This window comes from Manihot esculenta, chromosome 10, assembly GCF_001659605.2.
Source record: "Manihot esculenta cultivar AM560-2 chromosome 10, M.esculenta_v8, whole genome shotgun sequence".
NCBI classification, from domain to species: domain Eukaryota; kingdom Viridiplantae; phylum Streptophyta; class Magnoliopsida; order Malpighiales; family Euphorbiaceae; genus Manihot; species Manihot esculenta.
The window spans coordinates 8,056,479-8,079,706 of record NC_035170.2 but is presented as its reverse complement, the minus strand read 5'-3'; the positions used below and the strand labels follow the sequence as shown (position 1 = coordinate 8,079,706).

Below are 23,228 nucleotides of genomic sequence, written 5' to 3'. Positions count from 1 at the left end.
AATATATTACTACTAAGAAAATGTCCGTGCAAAAGCACGTTACTAATAATAATTTTAATTTAAATACATAAATAATATTTTAAATTTATTATTAATCGATTTATATTTTAATTTAAAATAAATTATATTTTAATCTTAAATTTTAATATAATTAATAAATTAATTTTAATATTTTTAAAATTAAACACTTAAATAAATTTATAATCAATTCGTCCAAATAGAAAATGTAAAAATATTTTTATTATTATTTAAAATAAATAAATTATATATTAATTTTTAAATTTTAATATAATTAATAAATTAATTTCTATATTTTTAAAATAAAATATTTAAATTTTTTTATAATCAGTCTGTTTAAATTTTAATTTTCTCATTCATTTTTTATAATTAAAAATATGAAAATATTTTTATTATCCCTTTTTAAATTAAAAATATTAAAAAGTTAAGATTTCATCCATTTTACCTGCTCTATTAAGATTTAAAAATTCTTTATTTTTTATTTATAAAAATACTTACGTCTTATTAATTTTTATTCATATTATCATAATCAACTAATTTTTAATACTTTTTATTTTTAATTTTTATTTATTAAAATATTTCGCCACTTCTAATTTCAAAATTTTCAAAAAAATACATATAATTTCAGTAATTTTTAAATAGTACTGAATAACTTTTAAATAAATTATAGATTTTTACAAAAGATACTTTAGAAAAAAAATTATACTTTCAAAAGTTTGACTACCCACTAATTTTAAACTAATATTTATAATTGATGAAAGTATCGTAATTTTGGATGAACTGAATATAAAGGATTTAATAATTCAATTTTCAAAATATAAGGACTAATATATTAATTACATCAAAACTCAGAAACTAAAGTATAGTTTATATAATATAAAATGCTTTATTCAAATTAGCAAGAATTTAAACGCTTATGAGGATATTTTAGGCATTTGAAATATTTATTCTCTTTTTAACCTATTGACTAACAAAATAATGAATGATATTACCTCCCATTCGTACGAACTGATTATGGTGAGATTTAAGTATTTTTATTTTAAAAATAAAGAAATTAACCTATTAATTAGGTTAAAATTTAGAGATTAAAATATAATTTATTTTTTAATTTATTAATTATTATGTTGATTAAATATTTCATGATCTTATAATAAATATAATCAAAATACAAAAATAATGATTAGATTTGTATAAGAATTTGACTTTATTTAAATTATATTATTATTTTCATTAGTAATTTGAAGTATTAATTTTTATGCTCTATTAAGTTTAACAAAATATAATATATTATTGTAAATCATTATTTAATTATATTAATTTTATTTTATGATGCTATATAACCATCATGCAAAATAAGTCATGAATTATCAATTAAAAATAAAGACAATCCGCAAGTATATCTTATAAGTGGGAAACGCAATCCATTCCGAGAAAAGAAAGATCAAGACGCTTTAACGCCCGGTTCATCCTTAGAGTTCCACTCTTTCTTCAATAGAGCAAGTTTATACATAAAGTTACCGTTGTCAAACCAAACCCAGCATATCCTTCTTACACATGTAATTATGAGATTACCAACCTGTTAGCTGGCGATATCCCATATCAAGCAGCCAGATTATCGAAAAATGTCATATTTATTCCCACCCTCTTACAGTATAAAAGGAGAAGGATCACAAAGGTAAATGTACGTTATTCTCTAATACAAAAACTCTAAACAGTTTATTAAATTCATTCTCTTATTTAAGATACTGACTTGAGCATCAAAGTGGTTGTTGTAGGCACCCACCACCACCTCAGGTTCTCTCCCTTGTAAGTTCTAACCAATCACAGCATAACTCTATTCTGACCACGTCATCAATCTAATTTTTGCAACATTATTTTGTTCCGTTGCTAGAAAATCCATTGGATTCTCTCCGTTCATTTGGGTTAAAACCGGTCTCTTGTTCTTTTTCTCCTTAAAAAAGGAATCTCTCCTTACTATCTCTTGAAATTACCAGAATCGTACATGCCATTACGGGAGGACTTGATAAAGGTGAAGGAAAAAATAAGTGCATAGCAGAAGAAATGCTTTCAGTTGATTAAGAACTATGGCCTAAGCAATAGGTAAGGTAAGGTATGGTTCTGCTGACAAAAGCAATTAGATTCTTTCAAAATAACCCGTTAGTCATTAAGATCCTCCTGAACAGGTACGAGGTAAGACGAGTATTGGTGGATATAGGTAGTTCTGTTAATATTCTCATCTTAAGTATTTTTAACAAGTTAGGATTGGATAAAAATAGTCTTGTCAGAGTTTTCTATCATTTAGCAGGATTAAGAGATAAGATCGTGGCATGCTGGGTATCATTAATGTAATACCCGGCTAGATTCCGGCATCGAAATCCCTACCTCCCGGCGGAATCTCCTTTGGAATCTGGGATTTTGATGATGCCAGAGTCTTCTTGTAGGTTAAAAGGTGTTTTCTAAAATATTTTTACTGATTTCATGGTTTTAAATGAAAAAGATTTGAGTTTTGAAAAGAAAAGACCAAGGAGGCATTTGCCAGGTTCGGCCGCCGAAAGTGAAGTTCGGCCGCCGAACATGGAAAGGTTTCGGGAGTGCCTTTGGCCTCCGAAAGCCTTGTTTGAGTGAACCAAGGTTCGGTCGCCGAACCTCAAGTTCGGCCGCCGAACATGCATGAGTTTAGGGGGCACGTTAGGCTGCCGAAGGTGGTTCAACAGGCCACCTATAAAGAGCCCTCAGATCGGAAATGGGCGAGTTTTCTCTTGTATATGGTCCTTATGTATGTCTTTGATGAGACAGGAAAACCAAGCTTCTTTTATGTTGCCCCATTAGAGTTGATGATGAGAACTCTAGTGTTGGAGTTTATGATTATGAGTTTGTGCATGCACGGGTTAAGCTTGGTGTATGAAAGAAAGAAAAAGTTTACAAATTTTATGTTTTACAGTTTTTATGTTTATGTTTGATCATGTTTGGGATTATACCAGTTGTACAGGATGTATGTTAGGCTTGCTACGGGTCCTGGCGGCCTTAAGCCGATCTGGATCCTAGCGCCGGTAGCGGTCCGATTTTCGGGTCGTTACAATTAACCTCCCCCTAGTACTGGGCGATGAAAAATATAGGCGAGAGTTGTATGCAGAGTTCACAGTAGTAGATATCCCATTTGTATACAATGTGATACTCGGCTATCCAGTCCTTAACTACCACAGTATCATTATTAACATGGGTGCTATGTATCTTAAGCTTTCAGTTCCATGGGGAGTAGCAGTGATTTAGAGCAATCCGAGGTTGGCCAAAGAAGGTTACGGACATCTAGCAAAAAGTCTCAGGAATGAAACCATGCCCATAGACTTGCTGGAGAAGCCGGAATCTCACGTAAAGCTAGAACTGGTAGACTCGGTAGAGGAGATCCAAATAGGTAAGAAGCAAAAGGTACGACTTGGTATTGCGTTAATCGGTGAAATAAAGACTCGTCTAGTAGAGTTGCTAAAGAACTGAGTAACCACTTTCGTATTGCCTCAAAAAGATGTAACAGGTATAGATCCGACTCTCATTACCCATAAGTTATTTATTGACAATACCGTCAAACCAGTCCAATAAAAGAAAAGAAAGTTTATACCAGAGAGGCAACAGGTGATCAAAGAAGAGGTTGATAAGTTTTTGAGTGTAGGATTGATAAAAGAAGTCCAATATCTCACATATTTGGCCAATGCAGTTCTAGTAAAAAAAAGCTAATGAAAAATGGAGGATGTGCGTGAATTTCACTGACCTGAATAAAATATGTCCAAAAGATCATTACCTATTACCGTTCATCGACAGGTTAGTAGACTCGACCTTGGGTCATGTAGTGGTTTTCTTCCACAGGTTAGCAAACTTGATACTATTTAAGGATACCACCAAATCATGATGATACCAAGAATGTAGAAAAGACCACATTCATAACAGACAAAGGAGTTTACTGCTACAAGGTAATGCCTTTTGGTTTAAAAAACACGGAGACGACGTACCAAAGGTTGGTGTCAGGAATCTTTAAAGACATGGTGGGATCAACCATCAAAGTTTATGTGGAAGACATAGTGGTAAAGAGCCGATCATCGGAAGACCACTCAAAAGATAGCCGAAAAGTCTTTGACATCTTAGATAAGGCAGGTATAAAGCTGAATTTTGAAAAGTGTATCTTTAGAGTAAAGACTAGGAAGTTTCTAGGGTATATCATCTCAGAAAGAGACATAGAGGTGAATCTTTAAAAGATCAGTGCTATCCAAAACTTGGAAGCACCCAAAACCATTAATAAAGTACAGAGGTTAAATGGGCGAGTCACTGCCCTAAGTCGATTCATATCATATTGGGCCAAAACGTTTCTCCCATTTTTCAGGGAAGACAAAGTTAAGTTTGAATGGAGAACAAGAGTGTGCAGAGGCTTTTGAAAGTCTAAAAATCTTTTATCATCTCCTCCGTATACCTGTCGATGGAGATCTCGATGCGGAAAGAGGCAAAGTCTTTGAGTTTGTCGATGGCGCAACCTAAGAATTCGAAGACAAGGCAAAGCTTGGCAATAATAGTGGGGTGAATGATCTAACGAAAGTGGAAAACTGGTTTGGGTTCATTGGTGTTGTAATACCCGGCTAGACTCCGGTATCGGAATTCCTACCGTCCGGTGGAATCTCGGATGTCGGAAACCTCTAGAAGGGTAAAATCATGTTTTTATAAAATGTTTTAATGTATTTGATGATTTTAAGTAAGAAGGAAAATGAGTTTTGAAAGGAAAAGACCATGGAGGCATTTCCAGGTTCGGCCGCCGAACCTCAAGTTCGGCTGCCGAACATTGGATGGTTTAGGGGAGCAAGTTAGGCTTCCGAAAGTTTCAAAGGTTCGGCCGCCAAACTTGCATGAGATTTGGAGGCACCTTAGGCTGCCGAAAGGTGGTCTGGCAGCCCCTATAAAAGGACCCCATGGCCGAAACGGGCGAGTTTTCTCCCCATTTTCGACCACGGTGAGTTCCTGCTCTCCCATGGTTCATTTTTTATGATTTTCCTCCGATCTTTCATGTTTTAACAAGCTTTATGTTGATTTGAAGATATTTGAACAAAAAGAGCAAGTTTTGGAAACTTGGAGACCTAAGAGCGGATTTCTCCCCATCTCCGAGTTGGATCGCCTCTCCTCTCGTTCTTCAAGAGGTAAGAGTAGATCCATAGTTCATTTCATGTTTTAAGTAAGCTTTATGAAGATTTATGGGGTAGAAATGCATGTGTAGGTTTATGTTGAGTTTTTGGTTAAAGGTGTGTTTATGAGCAATGTATGTTGGTTATGCATGTTTGATGTGTTGTAGTTGGGGTTTAGGATAGTTTGAAACCCCTAGGAGCTTGTATGCTTGAGTATGCATGTTGTAGAATAGGAAAATGCTTGATTGAATGAGTTGGGAGGCGTTTATGCATGTGAAAGGCTGAGTTTCTGCCCTTTGGGAAGAACTCAGGTTCGGCAGCCGAAGGCTCTTTCGGCCGCCGAACCTGCCTGTGGTAGCATGTATCGGCTGCCGAACCCTGCCCCCGAAAGTGGACTTTCGGCTCTGGAAGGGAGTTTCGGCCGCCAAAGGTGCCGCCGAACATGCATGAGTTTCGTCTCTGGAGGGAACCTTCGGCCGCCGAAAGTGCCGCCGAAGGTGCATGACTTTCGTCTCTGGAGGGACTTTCGGCCGCCGAACCTACCGCCGAAAGTGCCCTGTTCAGCCCTCCTTTGCATGATTTCTATGATTGTTTTAAGGTGTTTTAGGGGGTTTTTGGGGAGTATCTTAGAGTCATGTTCATGGATGTTTGGTCCCTCATTTGAGTCCACCTGTGTAGGTTCGGACCCGAGGAACTGCGGACCTCAGCAGTGAGATAGCTGCTCCAGAGTCATTTGAGTTAGCCTAAGGTGAGTGGAATAACTCTTTATGCTTTAAAGTAAATAAATCAGTTCTTAGCATGATTCATGCATCATGAATGCCATGAGATATACTAGGGTGCCTGCATTAGAATTCACGAATATGTTGCATTGCATATGATGTGGATGGGTGTTGATGATCCTTTAATCCTCGTATGATATGATGTGATATGAAATGGTATGGTATGGAAGTCCAGGTCGAGGCCCATTCTACGCCCCTGACACTATGTTAAGAGAAAGACCAGGTCGAGGCCTATTCTACGCTCCTGCCATTATAGAAATGTTATGTCATGTATGTTATGCTAAGAGAAAGACCAGGTCGAGGCCCATTCTACGCCCCTGGCACTATTGGGTATGTTGAGGACTATTGGTGACAAAATCATCCTTGATGTGATTTGTTTATGCTGTGTTGCATTTCATAAAAGCATGAAATTTAAATTGAATGTTTTACTATTCTGCTCACTGGGCTTTATAGCTCACCCCTCTCCCTTAACCCCCAGGTTTGCAGGTACAGGGTAGACTAGGAGGTCAGCAGGAGTAGAGTTATGTTTTATGTAATAGATAAGTGTGGACATGAATATGATGTAATGTAAAAGTATAGTATAGAAATGTAATGTAAGGATGTTTATGGAAGTTTAGAGTTGTGCTTGACCATAGCATGTGTTAATCCCTTTCTAGTACATGATCTTAAATGTTTAATGATGATTATTGTAAACCAAGCTTAATGTATGGTATGTTGCCCCATTGGAGTATTTGATGAGGACTCCAATGAGGGGTTTTATGTTATGGTTTGTGCATGCACATGTTAAGCTTGGTAAGGGAATGAATGTGTGAAAGAATAAATGAAAGTAAGAATGAATGAATGAATGATTAATTGAGAAAGTTTTAAATTCTTATGTAATTGTTGATCATGTATGGGATTAAACAGGTATACAGGATGAATGTTTGGCTTGCTACGGGTCCCGGCGGCCTTAAGCCGATTTGGATCCTAGCGCCGGTAGCGGTCCGATTTCCGGGTCGTTACAGATTGGTATCAGAGCCCTAGGTTCATATGGTCGGACCTAGAAAGTGTCGGGCTCATAGAGGTTATAGAAGGTCAAGCACAATAGGAAGATCATGTCCACTAGGATAGGATGTGGAGTCCTGTCTTGATTAATGATGTGAAATGCCATGATATTATGCATGTGCATTAATGATATGCTATGTATGTGATGTATGTGATGCGGGTTCATGTGTTTTCACATGAACCATTTGATGCTAATGTGTTACTATGTGTGCTGTTTTTCAGTAAACAGGATGAGAGGAACTCGTCAATCTGCACGATTGACTGGAGTACCACAGGAGGATGAGGGCATGAGTGCCCGTCCCCCTGCATTGCCAAGGGCAATGTCTAGCAGGTCTAGCAGGGAAAGAGCAGTGAGAGACCCTAGAAGGTCTTTGGATCTGAACAGAAGTAGATCAGTAAGGGGAACAGTTCAGGGAGGAATGTCAGAGGATATGGGGGATGATATGGATGTAGATTAGAGGAGGGATGGCAGTCTTGGAGTGAGTATGTCGGAAGAGGGTATGGGAGAGTCCCAAGGAGGCATTCAGGCCTCGGAATTTGTTCAGCCACCCCAGTACCCACCCTTTTCTCAGAATCCCGAGTATTTGATGGGAGGTACATCGGATTACCCCAGCTTTAACCCTTACCACTCCCACATGCCATACCCACCTTTCTACCCACCATACATGTATCCACCCCCGTCCTTCTACCCAGGTACAGCAAACCCTACCCCAGGGGATGCTGCACCTCCTCCACCACCAGCAGCACCTACTGTCCCAGAAACCTAAATGCCTAAACCTAGCTCATCTGGAGGGAGCAAGGTCAAGATGACCGACTACATGAAGCTGGGTGCTCTCCAGTATGAAACCGGTGATGACCCGTTTGTGTATCTTGAGAGGGTCAAAACGATTACAGATGAGATAGGAGCTGATGACAGTAGAGCCATTCAGATGGCTGGGTTCACACTAAAATGCAAGAAGGCCCGTGAGTGGTTCAAGAACTATGTGAACCCGAGATTGGACAGCCTGTCTTAGGAGGAGTTTGCAAATGAGTTTGCAGGATGGGCTTTCCCTGACAGTTCGAGGGAGTTGAAGATGATAGAATTTGAGCAGTTAAGGCAGTCAGATGAGATGAGTGTAGATGAGTATACAGAAAGGTTCTTGGAGCTGTTGCCGTTTGCTGGGCAAAATCTGGATACAGATCAGAAGAAGTCAAGGAGGTATATCATGAGGCTCCATTCCATGTATTCCTCCTTGATTCAGTCAGCAGAGAGGGAGAGTTTCCATGCCATTGTGGATATGGCTCGAAGGATGGAGGCTAGTGCAATCATCGAAGGGAAAGTTAAGCAGTCAGTAGCACAGCCTTCTGGTTCCAAGACCCCAGGTGGAGGAAGGTTAGACCCATCTTCTCTGAGTGCAGCAGCTTCAGGCAGTAAAAAGTGGGGTAAGGCCAAGTCTAAGAAGAACAAGTTCTGGAGCAAGATCAAGTCAGGTCTGGGATTGGGAAGTGGCTCGAGCTCAGGTGCAGATAATGCAGTATGTAGGAAGTGTGGGAAGCCGCACATGGGTGTATGTCTGGTTGGGACGACAGCCTGCTTCAGATGTGGGCAGGAGGGACACATGGCTCGGGAGTGTCCTAGAGTAGCTTTTATGGCACAGTCTCAGCAGACAGCTTCTGGTAGTGTGGCTCAGCCAGCAGCTCCAGCCGCGACTCAGGCCAGTGGCAGTGGCAGAGGGAGAGGGGCAGCCTCTTCTTCAGCGAGTTTCAGAGGTGAAAGTCCATCAGCCCCAGCATGGATCTTCACAATGACACAGCAGGAGGCAAATGCATCGAACACCGTGGTGGCAGGTAATCTCATCATTGGTTGCTCAGATGTTTATGCCTTAATGGACCCTGGTGCATCGCATTCTTTCATTGTTCCGAGGGCCGTCGAGAGGTTGGGATTGATGGTCTCTGGGTTAGAGTGTCCCCTATGGGTCAGTGGACCCAAGTGTGACCCGTCTGTGGCAGAGTCAGTCTGCCAGTATAGTCCAGTTTTTGTTGAGGGGAGATGCCTATCCGCCGACCTTGTGGTTCTAGATTTGACAGATTTTGACGTCATTCTAGGGATGGATTGGCTATCTACCCATGGTGCTACCTTGGACTGCAGAGACAAGGTAGTCAAGTTCAGATGTCAGGATGGGTCAGAGGTTGTCTTCAGAGGAGACAGGGGGAGTACACCTAGAGGTTTGATATCAGCCCTTCAGGCTCGTAGGTTGCTCAGGAGGGGTTGTCAGGGTTTTTTAGCTCATGTGAGGGAGCTGGATAGTCATGTTAGAGAGCCCGCCTCAGTGCCCGTGGTCAATGAGTTCTTAGACGTTTTTCCAAACGAGCTGCCAGGCTTACCACCTGCTAGGGAGATAGAGTTCGAAATTGAGTTGATGCCTGGAACTAGACCGATCTCTATCCCTCCCTACAGGATGGCACCAGCAGAATTGAATGAGCTTAAAAAGCAATTGCAAGAGTTGGTAGATAGAGGCTTCATCCGACCGAGTACCTCACCTTGGGGTGCTCTAGTGTTATTTGTGAAAAAGAAGGATGGATTCCTCAGACTTTGTATCGACTACAGGCAGTTGAACAAAGTCACTACCAAGAATAAATACCCTTTGCCAAGGATCGACGATCTATTCGACCAGCTAGCAGGAGCAGGTTGTTTCTTCAAAATAGATATGAGATCGGGGTATCATCAGCTGAGGATAAGAGAAGAGGATGTGCCGAAGACAGCATTCAGGACCAGATATGGGCACTATGAGTTCCTTGTGATGCCGTTCGGGTTGAACAATACCCCTGCAGCATTCATGGATCTCATGAACAAAGTTTTCAGTCAATACCTGGATCACTTCGTTATTGTCTTCATAGATGATATCTTAGTGTACTCCAGGAATGCAGAGGAGCATGCCCATCATCTGAGGTTAGTTCTGCAGACCTTGAGGGAACATGGCTTGTATGCCAAGTTCTCCAAATGTGAGTTCTGGCTGAGGAGCATTTCATTCTTGGGGCATGTGGTGTCAGAAAATGGAATCGAGGTAGACCCCAAGAAAGTGGAAGCTGTAACGACCCGAAAATCAGACCGCTACCGGCGCTAGGATCCAGATCGGCTTAAGGCCGCCGGGACCCGTAGTAAGCCTGACATAACTTGAAAACCTGTTAATCCCATACATGATCAACAATATACATAGAAAAATTAAAACTTTTCTTTCATACATTCTCTCATACACCAAACTCAACCTGCATGCACTGAACATAAACATACTGTAAACTTATCCGCACCAGAGCTCGAGCCACTCCCTAGTCCCAGACTGGATTTGACCTTGTTCCAAAACTTGTTCTTCTTGGGCTTCCTAGTGGTGTTACTCCACTTTCTGCTACCTGAAGCTGCTGCACTCAGAGAAGAAGAGCCTGGGGTCTTGGAACCAGAAGGCTGTGCCACTGACTGTCTGACTGTTCCCTGAACGACGGCACTGGCCTCCATTTTTCGGGCCATATCCACTATGGCATGGAAGCTCTCCCTATCTGCTGACTGGATCAAGGAGGAATATCTGGAGTGGAGTTTCATGATATACCTCCTTGACCTTTTCTGGTCTGAGTCAAGATTTTGCCCTGCAAATGGCAATAGCTCCAAGAATCTGTCTGTGAACTCCTCTACACTCATATCATCGGTCTGCCTCAACTGCTCAAACTCGATCATCTTCAGCTCCCTTGAGCTATCTGGGAAAGCCCATCCTGCAAACTCGTTCGCAAACTCCTCCCAAGACATGCTGTCTACTCTCGGGTTCACATAATTCTTGAACCACTCTCGTGCCTTCTTGCACTTAAGCGTGAACCCAACCATCTGAATGGCTCTACTGTCATCAGCCCCAATCTCATCTGTGATCACCTTAACCCTTTCAAGATACACAAATGGGTCATCCCCCTTTTCATACTGAGGAGCACCCAGTTTCATGTAATCGGTCATCTTGACCTTACTCCCACTGGCTGAGCTAGGTCTAGAGGGTTGAGTAACTGGGGCTGCTGGTTCTGTAGGTGGTGGAGGTGGGGGTGCAGCATTCCCCGAGGTGGGGTTTGCCGGGTGAGGATAAAAGGGTGAGGGTGGATAAGCTGGGTACTGGGGGTGAGGTGGATAGAAAGGTGGATAAGGCATGTAGGTAGGGTAGGGGTTAAAGCTGGAGTAATCCGATGTGCCTCCCATCGGATACCCTGAACCCTGTGAGAAGGGTGGATAATGGGGTGGAAAACCATACCCCGAGGCCTGAGCGCCTCCCTGAGACTCCCCTGTCCCTTCTTCCGACATGCTGACATCCAGATTCCCATCCCTCCTCTGATCCTCTTCCATAACCTCCCTCACATCTAAAGAAATTCCTCCTCTATCTGTCCCCCTTCTACTAGCATCAAAAGACCTTCTAGGGTCCCTTGACACTCTTTCTCTGCTTGATCTACAAGACATTGCCCTAGGCAATGCAGGAGGACGGGCGCTCGTGCCCTCATCCTCAGGTGGTACTCCAGTCAATCTTGCTGATCGACGAGTTCCCCTCATCCTGTTTTCTGAAAAACAATGCACATCACATAAACATTAGCATCATATGGTTCATGTGGGTACACATGAACCCGCATCACATACATATCATTCATATCATAGCATTAATGCACATGTATATAATCATGGCATTTCACATCATCATGCAAGACAGGACTCCACATCCTATCCTAGTGGACATGATCTTCCTATTGTGCTTGACCTTCTATAACTTTTATGAGCCCGACACTCTAGGTTCGACCATATGAACCTAGGGCTCTGATACCATTCTGTAACGACCCGAAAATCGGACCGTTACCGGCGCTAGGATCCAGATCGGCTTAAGGCCGCCGGGACCCGTAGCAAGCCTGACATAACCTGAAAACCTGTTAATCCCATACATGATCAACAATATACATAGAAAAATTAAAACTTTTCTTTCATACATTCTCTCATACACCAAACTCAACCTGCATGCACTGAACATAAACATACTGTAAACATTGACCCCTCTGTGGGATCTCATCAAAACCCCAATGGGCGACATAACATGCGTTGAGTTGGTTCACATATACATCGTAAAACATCGGAGATCATGTAATAAAAGGGGATAACAATACCCATAGAGTCAAGCACAACTCCTAATCCTCAATATCATTATACATAACATGACTATTCAACTTTACATCATCTTACAATTTATCATGTCCACTTCCTATCTATTACAAACACATGACTTTACTCTTCTTGACTTCTCTGTCTAGCCCGTACCTGCAATCCTGGGGGATTAGGGAAAATGGGTGAGCTACTAGAGCCCAGTGAGCAGAATAATGAAAAACAACATTTAAATTCTCATGCCATCATGTAATGCAACACATCACAATAAATCACATCTCGGATGGTATTGTCACCAATAGTCCTCTACATTCCAAAGTGCTGGGACGTAGAATAGGTACAACTGGTCTTTCTCTTAACATAACATATCATAACATTCCAATGTGCCAGGGACGTAGAATGGGTACAACCTAGACTTTCTCTTACATAGTGCCAGGGACGTAGAATGGGTACAACCTGGACTTCCATACCATATCATGCCGTAACATCATCATACCATATGAGGACTAAAGGATCATCCAATAACCAATCCACATCAACATCATAAATGCAATGCAACATATTCGTGAATTCTAATGCAAACAACCTAATTCATCACATGGCATTCATGATGCATGAACATGCTAAAAACTTTATAATTTATTTGCTTTAAATCGTAAAGGTTTATTCTACTCACCTCAGCTAGCTCTGACAAAGACTGATGCAGCTAACTCACTGCTGGGGTCCTCGGTTCCTCGGGTCTGAACCTACACAGGCGGACTCAAATGAGGGACCAAACAACTAGAACATAACTCTAAAAACATCCCCCAAAAACCCCCTAAAACACCTCAAAACAATCATGCAAAAACATGCAAAGGAAGGCTGAACAGGGCAGGTTCGGCGGCACCTTCGGCGGCCGAAAGTCCCAGACAGAGACGAAAGTCTCTTTTCGGGGGCAGGCTTAGGCAGCCGAAAGGCTTGCCTCCCCAGCCATGTTCGGCGGCCGAAAGTCCTTCGGCTGCCGAACCTGGTTTCTGCCAAAGGGCAGAAACTTGGCTCCTCTTACCTCCAATGCCTCCCAAACCTTACAAACATGCATAATCCTATTCTACAACACACATACTCAAGCATACAAGCTCCTAGGGGCTTCAAACTATCTTAAACCCCATCTACAACACATCAAACAACACAAATCCAACATACATTGCCCATAATCCAACATAAATCCAAAAACTCATAAAATCCTACTCATGCATTTCTTCTTCAATAATCAACTTAGAACTTGTTAAAAACATGTAGTGAGCTCGAGATCGGCCCTTACCTCTTGTAGATCGAGAGGAAAACGACCCTAGCTCGGAGATGGGAGAGATTTGAGTTCTTGAACCTCAAAGCTCCAAAACTCGCTTTAAACTCGAAAATCTTCAAAATAAGATGAAAACTCATAAGAAAAACATGAAAACTCGAAGGGAGAAGCTCAAAACAGAGGAGGGGCGGTGGAGAACTCACCTTGGCCGAAAACGGGAAGAAAAGCTTGTCCGTTTCGGCCATGGGGTCCTTTTATAGGGCTGTCCTTACCACCTTTCGGCGGCCTAACGTGCCCCCACAGCGCATGCAAGTTCGGCAGCCGAACATGAGGTTCGACGGCCGAACCTTGGCTGATTCAAACAAGGCTTTCGGAGGCCTAAAGTGCTCCCAAAACCTCCTCACGTTCGGCGGCCGAACATGACTTTCGGCGGCCGAACCTGGCAAAGTCTCCAAAGCCCTCTCCACTCAAAACTTGGATTTATTTTCATTTAAAACCATAAAATACATCAAAACATTTTATGAAAACATGGTTTTACCCTTCTAGAGGTCTCCAATATCCGAGATTCCGCCGGACGGTAGGAATTTCGATATCGGAGTCTAGCCAGGTATTACAGAAGCTGTAGCTAACTGGCCTAGACCCACTACAGTGACAGAGATTAAGAGCTTCTTGGGTTTGGCAGGTTACTACAGGAGGTTCGTACAGGACTTCTCTAAGATTGCAGCTCCCATGACCAGATTGACTAAGAAGAACCAGAGGTTTGTGTGGACTGACCAATGTGAGGAGAGCTTTGAGGAGCTAAAGAAGAGGTTGACTTCAGCACCGGTGTTAGCTCTGCCAGCGAGTAATGAAGACTTTGCAGTGTATTGTGATGCGTCCCATGTGGGACTAGGTTGTGTGCTAATGCAGAATGAAAGGGTGATTGCTTATGCTTCTAGAAAACTGGAGAAGCACGAGTTGAATTACCCTACGCATGACCTAGAGATGGCAGCAGTAATCTTTGCACTCAAGATGTGGAGGCACTACCTTTATGGGGTAAAATGTGAGATCTTCACAGATCATAAAAGCCTGCAGTACATCCTGAGTCAGAGAGAGCTGAATTTGAGGCAGAGAAGATGGGTAGAACTGCTCAGTGACTATGATTGCAAGATTCAGTACTATCCGGGTAAGGCGAATGTAGTGGCAGACGCCTTAAGCCGGAAATCACTTGGCAGTTTGTCCCATATTTTAGCAGAGAGGAGGCCAGTAGTGAGGGAGTTCTTCGAGCTCATCAATGAAGGTCTACAGTTGGAGTTGTCTGGTACAAGTACTTTGATAGCCCAGATGAGAGTGGCACCCATGTTTCTGGAGCAGGTGGCTCAGAAACAGCACGAGGACCCAGAGTTGGTGAAGATTGTCAGGACTGTTCAGTCAGGCAAGAACGAAGAGTTCAGATTTGACAGTAAGGGGATCCTCCGCTATGGGAATAGATTGTGTGTACCAGATGACGTGGGACTGAAGGGAGACATTATGAGGGAAGCTCATAATGCTAGACACAGTGTTCACCCTGGAGCCACCAAAATGTATCAAAATCTGAAGAGAGTGTATTGGTGGCCAGCTATGAAGAGAGAAGTGGCACAGTTTGTGTCGGCCTGCGAAATATGTCAGAGGGTGAAACTGGAACATCAGAAGCCGGCTGGAATGCTTAACCCACTACCTATTCCAGAGTGGAAATGGGAGAACATAGCTATGGATTTTGTGGTGGGGTTACCGGCAGCGTCCAACAGATTAGACTTCATATGGGTGATTGTGGACAGACTAACCAAATCTGCTCACTTCATTCCTGTCAGGAGTAACTACTCTGTGGACAAGTTGGCGCAGGTGTATGTTGATGAGGTTGTCAGGTTGCATGGGGTTCCTGTTTCAATAGTGTCTGATAGAGGGCCCCAGTTCACCTCCAGGTTTTGGCGGAGTCTGCAGAATGCTATGGGTATCAGGTTGGATTTTAGCACTGCTTTCCATCCACAGACGGACGGACAATCAGAGAGGACCATCCAAACAATAGAGGATATGCTCAGAATGTGTGTGCTGGATTTTGGCGGTTCTTGGAGGCAACATTTACCTTGGTGGAGTTTGCCTACAATAACAGCCATCATGCTAGCATAGGGATGGCTCCATATGAAGCTTTGTATGGAAGGAAGTGCAGGTCACCTGTTTGCTGGGAAGAAGTTGGGGAAAGGGCCTTGGCAGGGCCTGAGCTTGTAAAGATCACCAGCAGAGTGGTGCCCATAATCAGAGAAAGGATCAAGACTGCTGCAAGCAGGCAAAAGAGTTATGCAGATGTCCGCAGAAGGCTAGTGGAGTTTCAGGAGGGGGATTTGGTATTGCTCAAGGTGTCTCCAATGAAAGGGGTGATTCGGTTTAGGAAGAAAGGTAAGCTAGCTCCACGGTACATTGGGCCCTTTGAGATCTTGCAAAAGATCGGGAATGTATCGTATAAGCTAGATTTACCTACTTCAATGGAGAGAATCCATCCGGTTTTCCATGTTTCTATGCTACGAAAGTTTGTGTCAGATCCTGGTAAGGTTCTTAGTGAGCCTGATATGGAGATCCAAGAGGATCTCACTTATGTTGAGCAGTCAGTACGGATTCTTGACACTCAGATCAGAAAGTTGAGAAACAAGGAGATCCCAATGGTGAAAGTCCTTTGGAATCACCACAACATTGAGGAGTGTACCTGGGAGACACGGGAGTCCATGCTCTAGCAATATCCTCATTTCTTTTAAAGTAAGTGTTATATGTTTTATGTAAATGTTTATGTTTTATGCCATGCTATGTTTGTTTGGTGAACATTCGGGGACGAATGTTCTTAAGGGGGGGAGAATGTAATACCCAGCTAGACTCCGGTATCGGAATTCCTACCGTCCGGTGGAATCTCGGATGTCGGAAACCTCTAGAAGGGTAAAATCATGTTTTTATAAAATGTTTTAATGTATTTGATGATTTTAAGTAAGAAGGAAAATGAGTTTTGAAAGGAAAAGACCATGGAGGCATTTCCAGGTTCGGCCGCCGAACCTCAAGTTCGGCCGCCGAACATTGGATGGTTTAAGGGGGCAAGTTAGGCTTCCGAAAGTTTCAAAGGTTCGGCCGCCGAACCTCATGTTCGGCCGCCGAACTTGCATGAGATTTGGAGGCACCTTAGGCTGCCGAAAGGTGGTCTGGCAGCCCCTATAAAAAGACCCCATGGCCAAAACGGACGAGTTTTCTTCCCATTTTCGACCACGGTGAGTTCTTGCTCTCCCATGATTCGTTTTTGATGATTTTCCTCCGATCTTTCATGTTTTAACAAGCTTTATGTTGATTTGAAGATATTTGAACAAAAAGAGCAAGTTTTGGAAACTTGGAGACCTAAGAGCGGATTTCTCCCCATCTCCGAGTTGGATCGCCTCTCCTCTCGTTCTTCAAGAGGTAAGAGTAGATCCATAGTTCATTTCATGTTTTAAGTAAGCTTTATAAAGATTTATGGGGTAGAAATGCATGTGTAGGTTTATGTTGAGTTTTTGGTTAAAGGTGTGTTTATGAGCAATGTATGTTGGTTATGCATGTTTGATGTGTTGTAGTTGGGGTTTAGGATAGTTTGAAACCCCTAGGAGCTTGTATGCTTGAGTATGCATGTTGTAGAATAGGAAAATGCTTGATTGAATGAGTTGGGAGGCGTTTATGCATGTGAAAGGCTGAGTTTCTGCCCTTTGGGAAGAACTCAGGTTCGGCGGCCGAAAGAGCCTGTGGTAGCATGTATCGGCTGCCGAACCCTGCCCCCGAAAGTGGACTTTCGGCTCTGGAAGGGAGCTTCGGCCACCGAAGGTGCCGCCGAACATGCATGAGTTTCATCTCTGGAGGAAACCTTTGGCCGCCGAAAGTGCCGCCGAAGGTGCATGACTTTCGTCTCTGGAGGGACTGTCGGCCGCCGAACCTGCCGCCGAAAGTGCCCTGTTCAGCCCTCCTTTGCATGATTTCTATGATTGTTTTAAGGTGTTTTAGGGGGTTTTTGGGGAGTATCTTAGAGTCATGTTCATGGATGTTTGGTCCCTCATTTGAGTCCACCTGTGTAGGTTCGGACCCGAGGAACTGCGGACCTCAGCAGTGAGATAGCTGCTCCAGAGTCATTTGAGTTAGCCTAAGATGAGTGGAATAACTCTTTATGCTTTAAAGTAAATAAATCAGTTCTTAGCATGATTCATGCATCATGAATGCCATGAGATATACTAGAGTGCCTGCATTAGAATTCACGAATATGTTGCATTGCATAATATGATGATGATGTGGATGGGTGTTGGATGATCCTTTAGTCCTCGTATGATATAATGTGATATGATATGGTATGGTATGGAAGTCCAGGTCGAGGCCCATTCTACGCCCCTGACACTATGTTAAGAGAAAGACCAGGTCGAGACCCATTCTACGCTCCTGGCATTATAGGAATGTTATGTCATGTATGTTATGCTAAGAGAAAGACCAGGTCGAGGCCCATTCTACGCCCCTGGCACTATTGGGTATGTTGAGGACTATTGGTGACAAAACCATCCTTGATGTAATTTGTTTGTGCTGTGTTGTATTTCATTAAATTGAATGTTTTACTATTCTGCTCACTGGGCTTTATAGCTCACCCCTCTCCCTTAACCCCCAGGTTTGCAGGTACAGGGTAGACCAAGAGGTCAGCAGGAGTAGAGTTATATTTTATGTAATAGATAAGTGTGGATATGAATATGATGTAATGTAAAAGTATAGTATAGAAATGTAATGTAAGGATGTTTATGGAAGTTTAGAGTTGTGCTTGACCATAGCATGTGTTAATCCCTTTCTAGTACATGATCTTAAATGTTTAATGATGATTATTGTAAACCAAGCTTAATGTATGGTATGTTGCCCCATTGGAGTATTTGATGAGGACTCCAATGAGGGGTTTTATGTTATGATTTGTGCATGCACAGGTTAAGCTTGGTAAGGGAATGAATATATGAAAGAATGAATGAAAGTAAGAATGAATGAATGAATGATTAATTGAGAAAGTTTTAAATTCTTATGTAATTGTTGATCATGTATGGGATTAAACAGGTATACAGGATGAATGTTTGGCTTGCTACGGGTCCCGGCGGCCTTAAGCCGATCTGGATCCTAGCGCCGGTAGCGGTCCAGTTTCCGGGTCATTACAGGTGTAATAGTTGGGAGAGAGAAATTGCAACTGGCGACCGGTGATGAGTGATTTAAAATTAGAAGTAGATTGCTGAAATTAGGGGTGAGCATTCGGTCGGTTCAGTTTTGAACTGAACCGAACTGAATAAACCGAAAACTGAAATTTTAGTATTTATGAAAATCGAATTGAACCAAATTTGGTCAGAAACCGAATCGAATCAAACCGGTCTGATTCGGTTCGATTCGGTTCAGTTTGATCAGTTTCGATTTTTAATATTTTTTTTATTTTTTACACTTTATTTTTAATATTTTAAAATTTAATTAAAATATTTTAATCTTAATATAATTTAATTTCTCAATACTATTGAAAATAACATATTATTATCACTAATCGATTCGGTTCGATTTTTTTGATTTTTTTCTAATCAAAATCGAACCGAACCAAAATAACTAAAATTTTTAAAATTAAAAATTTAACGAACCGAATTTTGAAATTAATTCGATTCGATCGATTTTTTCGATTTGAACCGAATACTGCTCAGCCCTAGCTGAAATTAAGAAAAAAAAAATACAAAACGCGGGAGATAGAGTAAAAGATAGAGGTTGAGATTATAGAGTTAGGGACATCAAGAATTTTAGGGTTTTGATATTTCAAGTTGTTATTTCATTAATTTTTTTAAAAAATAATTCTTAAAATACTTGTTTACTCAATTCAATTATAAATGATTGTTGGTATTTGAGAATTGTGCTTGAACTTTGGTGCAATTTAGGTTTGAATTTTTGGGTTTTGATGGGTTATTTTTTGTTTTTGATTTTTCTTTTTCTTTTTAATTTTCAGTTTTTATTTTTATTAAATACAGTAAATAAGTTTGATATTTAAAAATTAAAGAAAATCATATTTTAAAATTAATAAATAATATTTTATTATATAAGGACTAATATGAATTCAAATGAAAAAGATTATATTTATTTAACTAAAAATTTAAAATTGATTTATTTGAACTTCAATGAAAAGTTAAGGGGTTTATTAGACCTTTTGGCCACAGTTATTTATGCACTGAATAATATCCTCTCTTAGCTCCTCAGGTAACCTAATCAGGCCGCTTTTTTGCTTCTTCTTTCAGCTCTAGCTTCCGCGGTCATCTCTCCATTGCATAGCTTTGCGCTGCGCTTTTTCAAGGTGCGTTCGTTCTCTAGACGGGCACTTGTACCTATGTTTTGTTGCGATATATGATAGTTGAACATTTTCTATTAGAGAATTTGATTATCTGATTAGCATATAAAGAATTGAAATGAATGAAATCCCAGATTTGGGTTTGACACGTTCGATGATCCTCTTTTGTTTTCCGAGAAAATGCGGGAAAAAGGTAGCAAAGATTTTTTATTTTCAAGTTTTTCTTCTCTTTCATTCAGAGTTCCTTTTTGGTATTATAGTTGGTGTTTTTAGCTTCTAAGAAATATTTCTATGTTTTGAATTTTCTTTTGATCTTCAGCTTTAATGTATTTATGAATTTGAAATGCTTTTATTTATTTTCCACCATTTTACTGTGAATTAGTTTAATTGCGAAAGTGATAAGTTATTTTCATGTTATAATTGATTTGTTGTTTGACTGGGAAATTATAAGAATGAAATAAGTATTTGAGAAACCCTTTTTTCCCCCCAATTTTGAAGGCGTTCAGATTAAGTGTGGTTGACTTTATCCTGGAAAGGATTTAAATGTTATAGTTGATATTACTATTTTTTGTCATCTGAAGAACAGAGTTTCCCATGTCACTTGGTTTTTCCCAGTTAATTTGAAAAGGTAAAACAGTTTGCTTCTCAATTAACCAACATGCCCTGCTTTTATGGAATTATATAGCTTACTTTAGTTTGACTTTTTAAGCTTTCGCTGCTTAAGCTCATTTCTGAATTAGGCATGCTCCACATATATTAGTTTCTAGTGGGCCTGTATCTTTTTGATGATATATTCATAAACCTGGTAGAACATAGTAAACATATACATATACCTATCCCAACTATTTGAGGTTAATGCTTAGTTGAGTTTGTTAACTTGTAGTTGGGTTGAGATGTAGTCTTAAATTGTTCTTTTATTAATTGTTCAAACATTCAAGTTGTGGAATTAGCAGTCAACTCAGTAGTAATATGTTAGTTTGATTATAACTTCTTTCTCTTTGATTGCAGAAACAACTTACTGTTGAAGATGGGTCGTGTTCGCACCAAGACTGTGAAGAAGTCCTCTCGCCAGGTCATTGAGAGGTACTACTCTAAAATGACCTTGGACTTCCACACCAACAAGAAAATCTTGGAAGAGGTTGCTATCATCCCCTCAAAGCGGCTTCGTAATAAGATTGCTGGATTTTCCACCCACCTTATGAAGCGTATTCAAAAGGGTTCTGTTCGTGGTATCTCTTTGAAACTTCAAGAGGAAGAGCGTGAGCGTCGCATGGACTTTGTGCCGGAAGAGTCTGCCATTAAGATTGATGAGATTAAGGTTGATAAGGAGACAATTGACATGCTTGCTGCTCTTGGTATGTCTGATATTCCGGGGCTTGTTGAATTTGAGCCTCAGCCATTGGTTCCTCCTCAAGTCTTTGGTAGGGGTCCAGCTGGTGCACCTAGGAGGTTCTGAGGTAATTGAGCTTTACAGGATGTTCAGATATGAGAACTTAGATGTCATTTTGTTAGTAGTTCTTTATGCGTTTTAATGTGCTTGTCTGTGAAATTATCCTAAATGGATCATTATTAGAGAGTTTAAATTGGATATTTTTAGTTGACATTGAAGTTAAAGGATGACACTGGGGTTGATGTGATGCAGACACCTAAGGCCTTTCCTGCCATTGTCCAATTATTTTCTCCATTCTGTCTTATATTTAACGACTGACTCTCATGGATATTGTTTGTTGGTGTGCAATAAATGGTGATTTGATTGATCATTGATACGTTACCATTTATTGCTTTACACTATGTTTGGGAAGAATTTTAGAGGGGAAGGAAAATCAATAGTAGAAAATAAAAATATTCTCTTTGTTATTTTTTTGGTTTTGTTTGGATAGAAAGAAAATAAATGAGAAAGGAATAAAAATAGAGTTATTTTACCTTATTTAAGAAGATGGAGAAATAACAGGAGGAAAGAAAATTATAGTTAATTTATGGTTATATCGTTTACAATTCTATCCTATATGTTAAAAAGAAAAAGTAAGAACTTCAAAGAGTAATTTTGGAATTTTGATATAAAGCTCATTATTCCTCTAACTTTGATATTTACTCTCCAAATCAGAAGGAAAATAAAACTTATTTTACTTCCTCTTTATTTTTCTTGGATTTTCAGAGAAAAAATCAATCAATTTATATTTTTCTTAATTTATTTTCCATTTCCACCGACTTTCACATACAACCCTAGTCATGTCTCTTTCTTTCTTTAGTAGTGAAAAATACTCTCCCAACATTTTCCCTTTTCGTCCCCCACTCTCATAGCAAGTCTTCTTGCTTCTTCCTTCTCTTATTCTTATACTTTTTGTTTTCTTTTATCAAACCAAGGTAAAGTTCTTTTAAATCAATAAAATATAGCATATGAACATCTCTCCATGTTCCTTGTAATTTGTGTTTTGATTGTTCTTAATGGTGGCAGTACGATTGTTCTTAATGTTTATGTCTTTTTATTTTTGTGTTTTGATTTTTTTTAGTATATTAACCTATTGTTTTAGTGTTTTAACATATTGAAAGCGGCGGTTAGGCTTCCTATTTCATGTTTGGCTAAAATTCTATTTTAGAAAGGAAGGGATTTTCTTTCCTTTTTTAAATTAGGGTTTCTATGTTAACTTATTTCCCTTTTAGGATCCATATTTTCTGCTAATTTTCTTTATTTTATGCATTTATTTTCACTATTTTATGTTTTTTGCTTTTAAAATAATTTTATATGAATAGTGATTGCAACAAAGAAGGAAACAAGGCAAGTATGGTCGAATTGCTCTCCCTCTTCCCTTGGTCAAATTGGATAGCCTTGGTACACCTGATTTTGCTTCATTTAGAGAGAATTTGAGCCAAGCCTTGACGCATATAAAACCTATGAATTAGTCCAAGCCCTTTGGTGGTCCGAAAGCTCGAATTTTAAGGCCCTTTGGCATAGGGCATTTGGGCTCTGGATCTTGTAATAGTTTAAGGTAGTTAATTTTATTTCCATTAACTTCTAAAGGGTTGTAAATTTTTTTTTTTTTTTTGCCCTCTCTAGTCTTTTAGTTGTATGATGAGTGTAATAGTTAGGTTTTCCTCTCCTCCCTTTTCTTGGAATGATTAACTTGTTTTTCTCACCTAAAGATGATGGAAATCAGACTTAATCAGCTAGTTAAAATCACTCGGTAATACAAAAATAAACTAGATATGTTATAGATGTGGTAGCATGTTTAAGGGTTGATTATTGCATTGACGTGAAAATGACTAAATAGTAATAATTTTAAGGTAAATTGACTATAAATGAACCCAAATGCATGTTAGTAATCTAGTGATCTTTTCTTTATAAGGTGTCAAACTCAACAGAAAAACTATGTATATTCAGAAATTCCATTTGTGTACAGATAAATAATTGTTTGAAATTGGGTTTAGACACATAACTAAAATAAAGTAAAAGTATCAT

At 40.1% G+C, this 23,228-nt stretch overlaps 1 protein-coding gene across 1 annotated transcript; it reads left to right on the top strand.

The window, feature by feature from the left end:
* The first annotated feature begins 19,618 nt into the window (after nucleotides 1–19,618).
* Nucleotides 19,619–22,946, top strand: LOC110623867 (40S ribosomal protein S17-3). The gene is made up of 3 exons (XM_021768876.2): nucleotides 19,619–19,777; nucleotides 20,780–21,228; nucleotides 22,523–22,946. The coding sequence occupies exon 2, from the start codon at nucleotides 20,799–20,801 to the stop codon at nucleotides 21,225–21,227; it is 429 nt and encodes a 142-aa protein (XP_021624568.1). The 5' UTR covers nucleotides 19,619–19,777; nucleotides 20,780–20,798; the 3' UTR covers nucleotide 21,228; nucleotides 22,523–22,946.
* The last annotated feature ends 282 nt before the right edge of the window (nucleotides 22,947–23,228 follow it).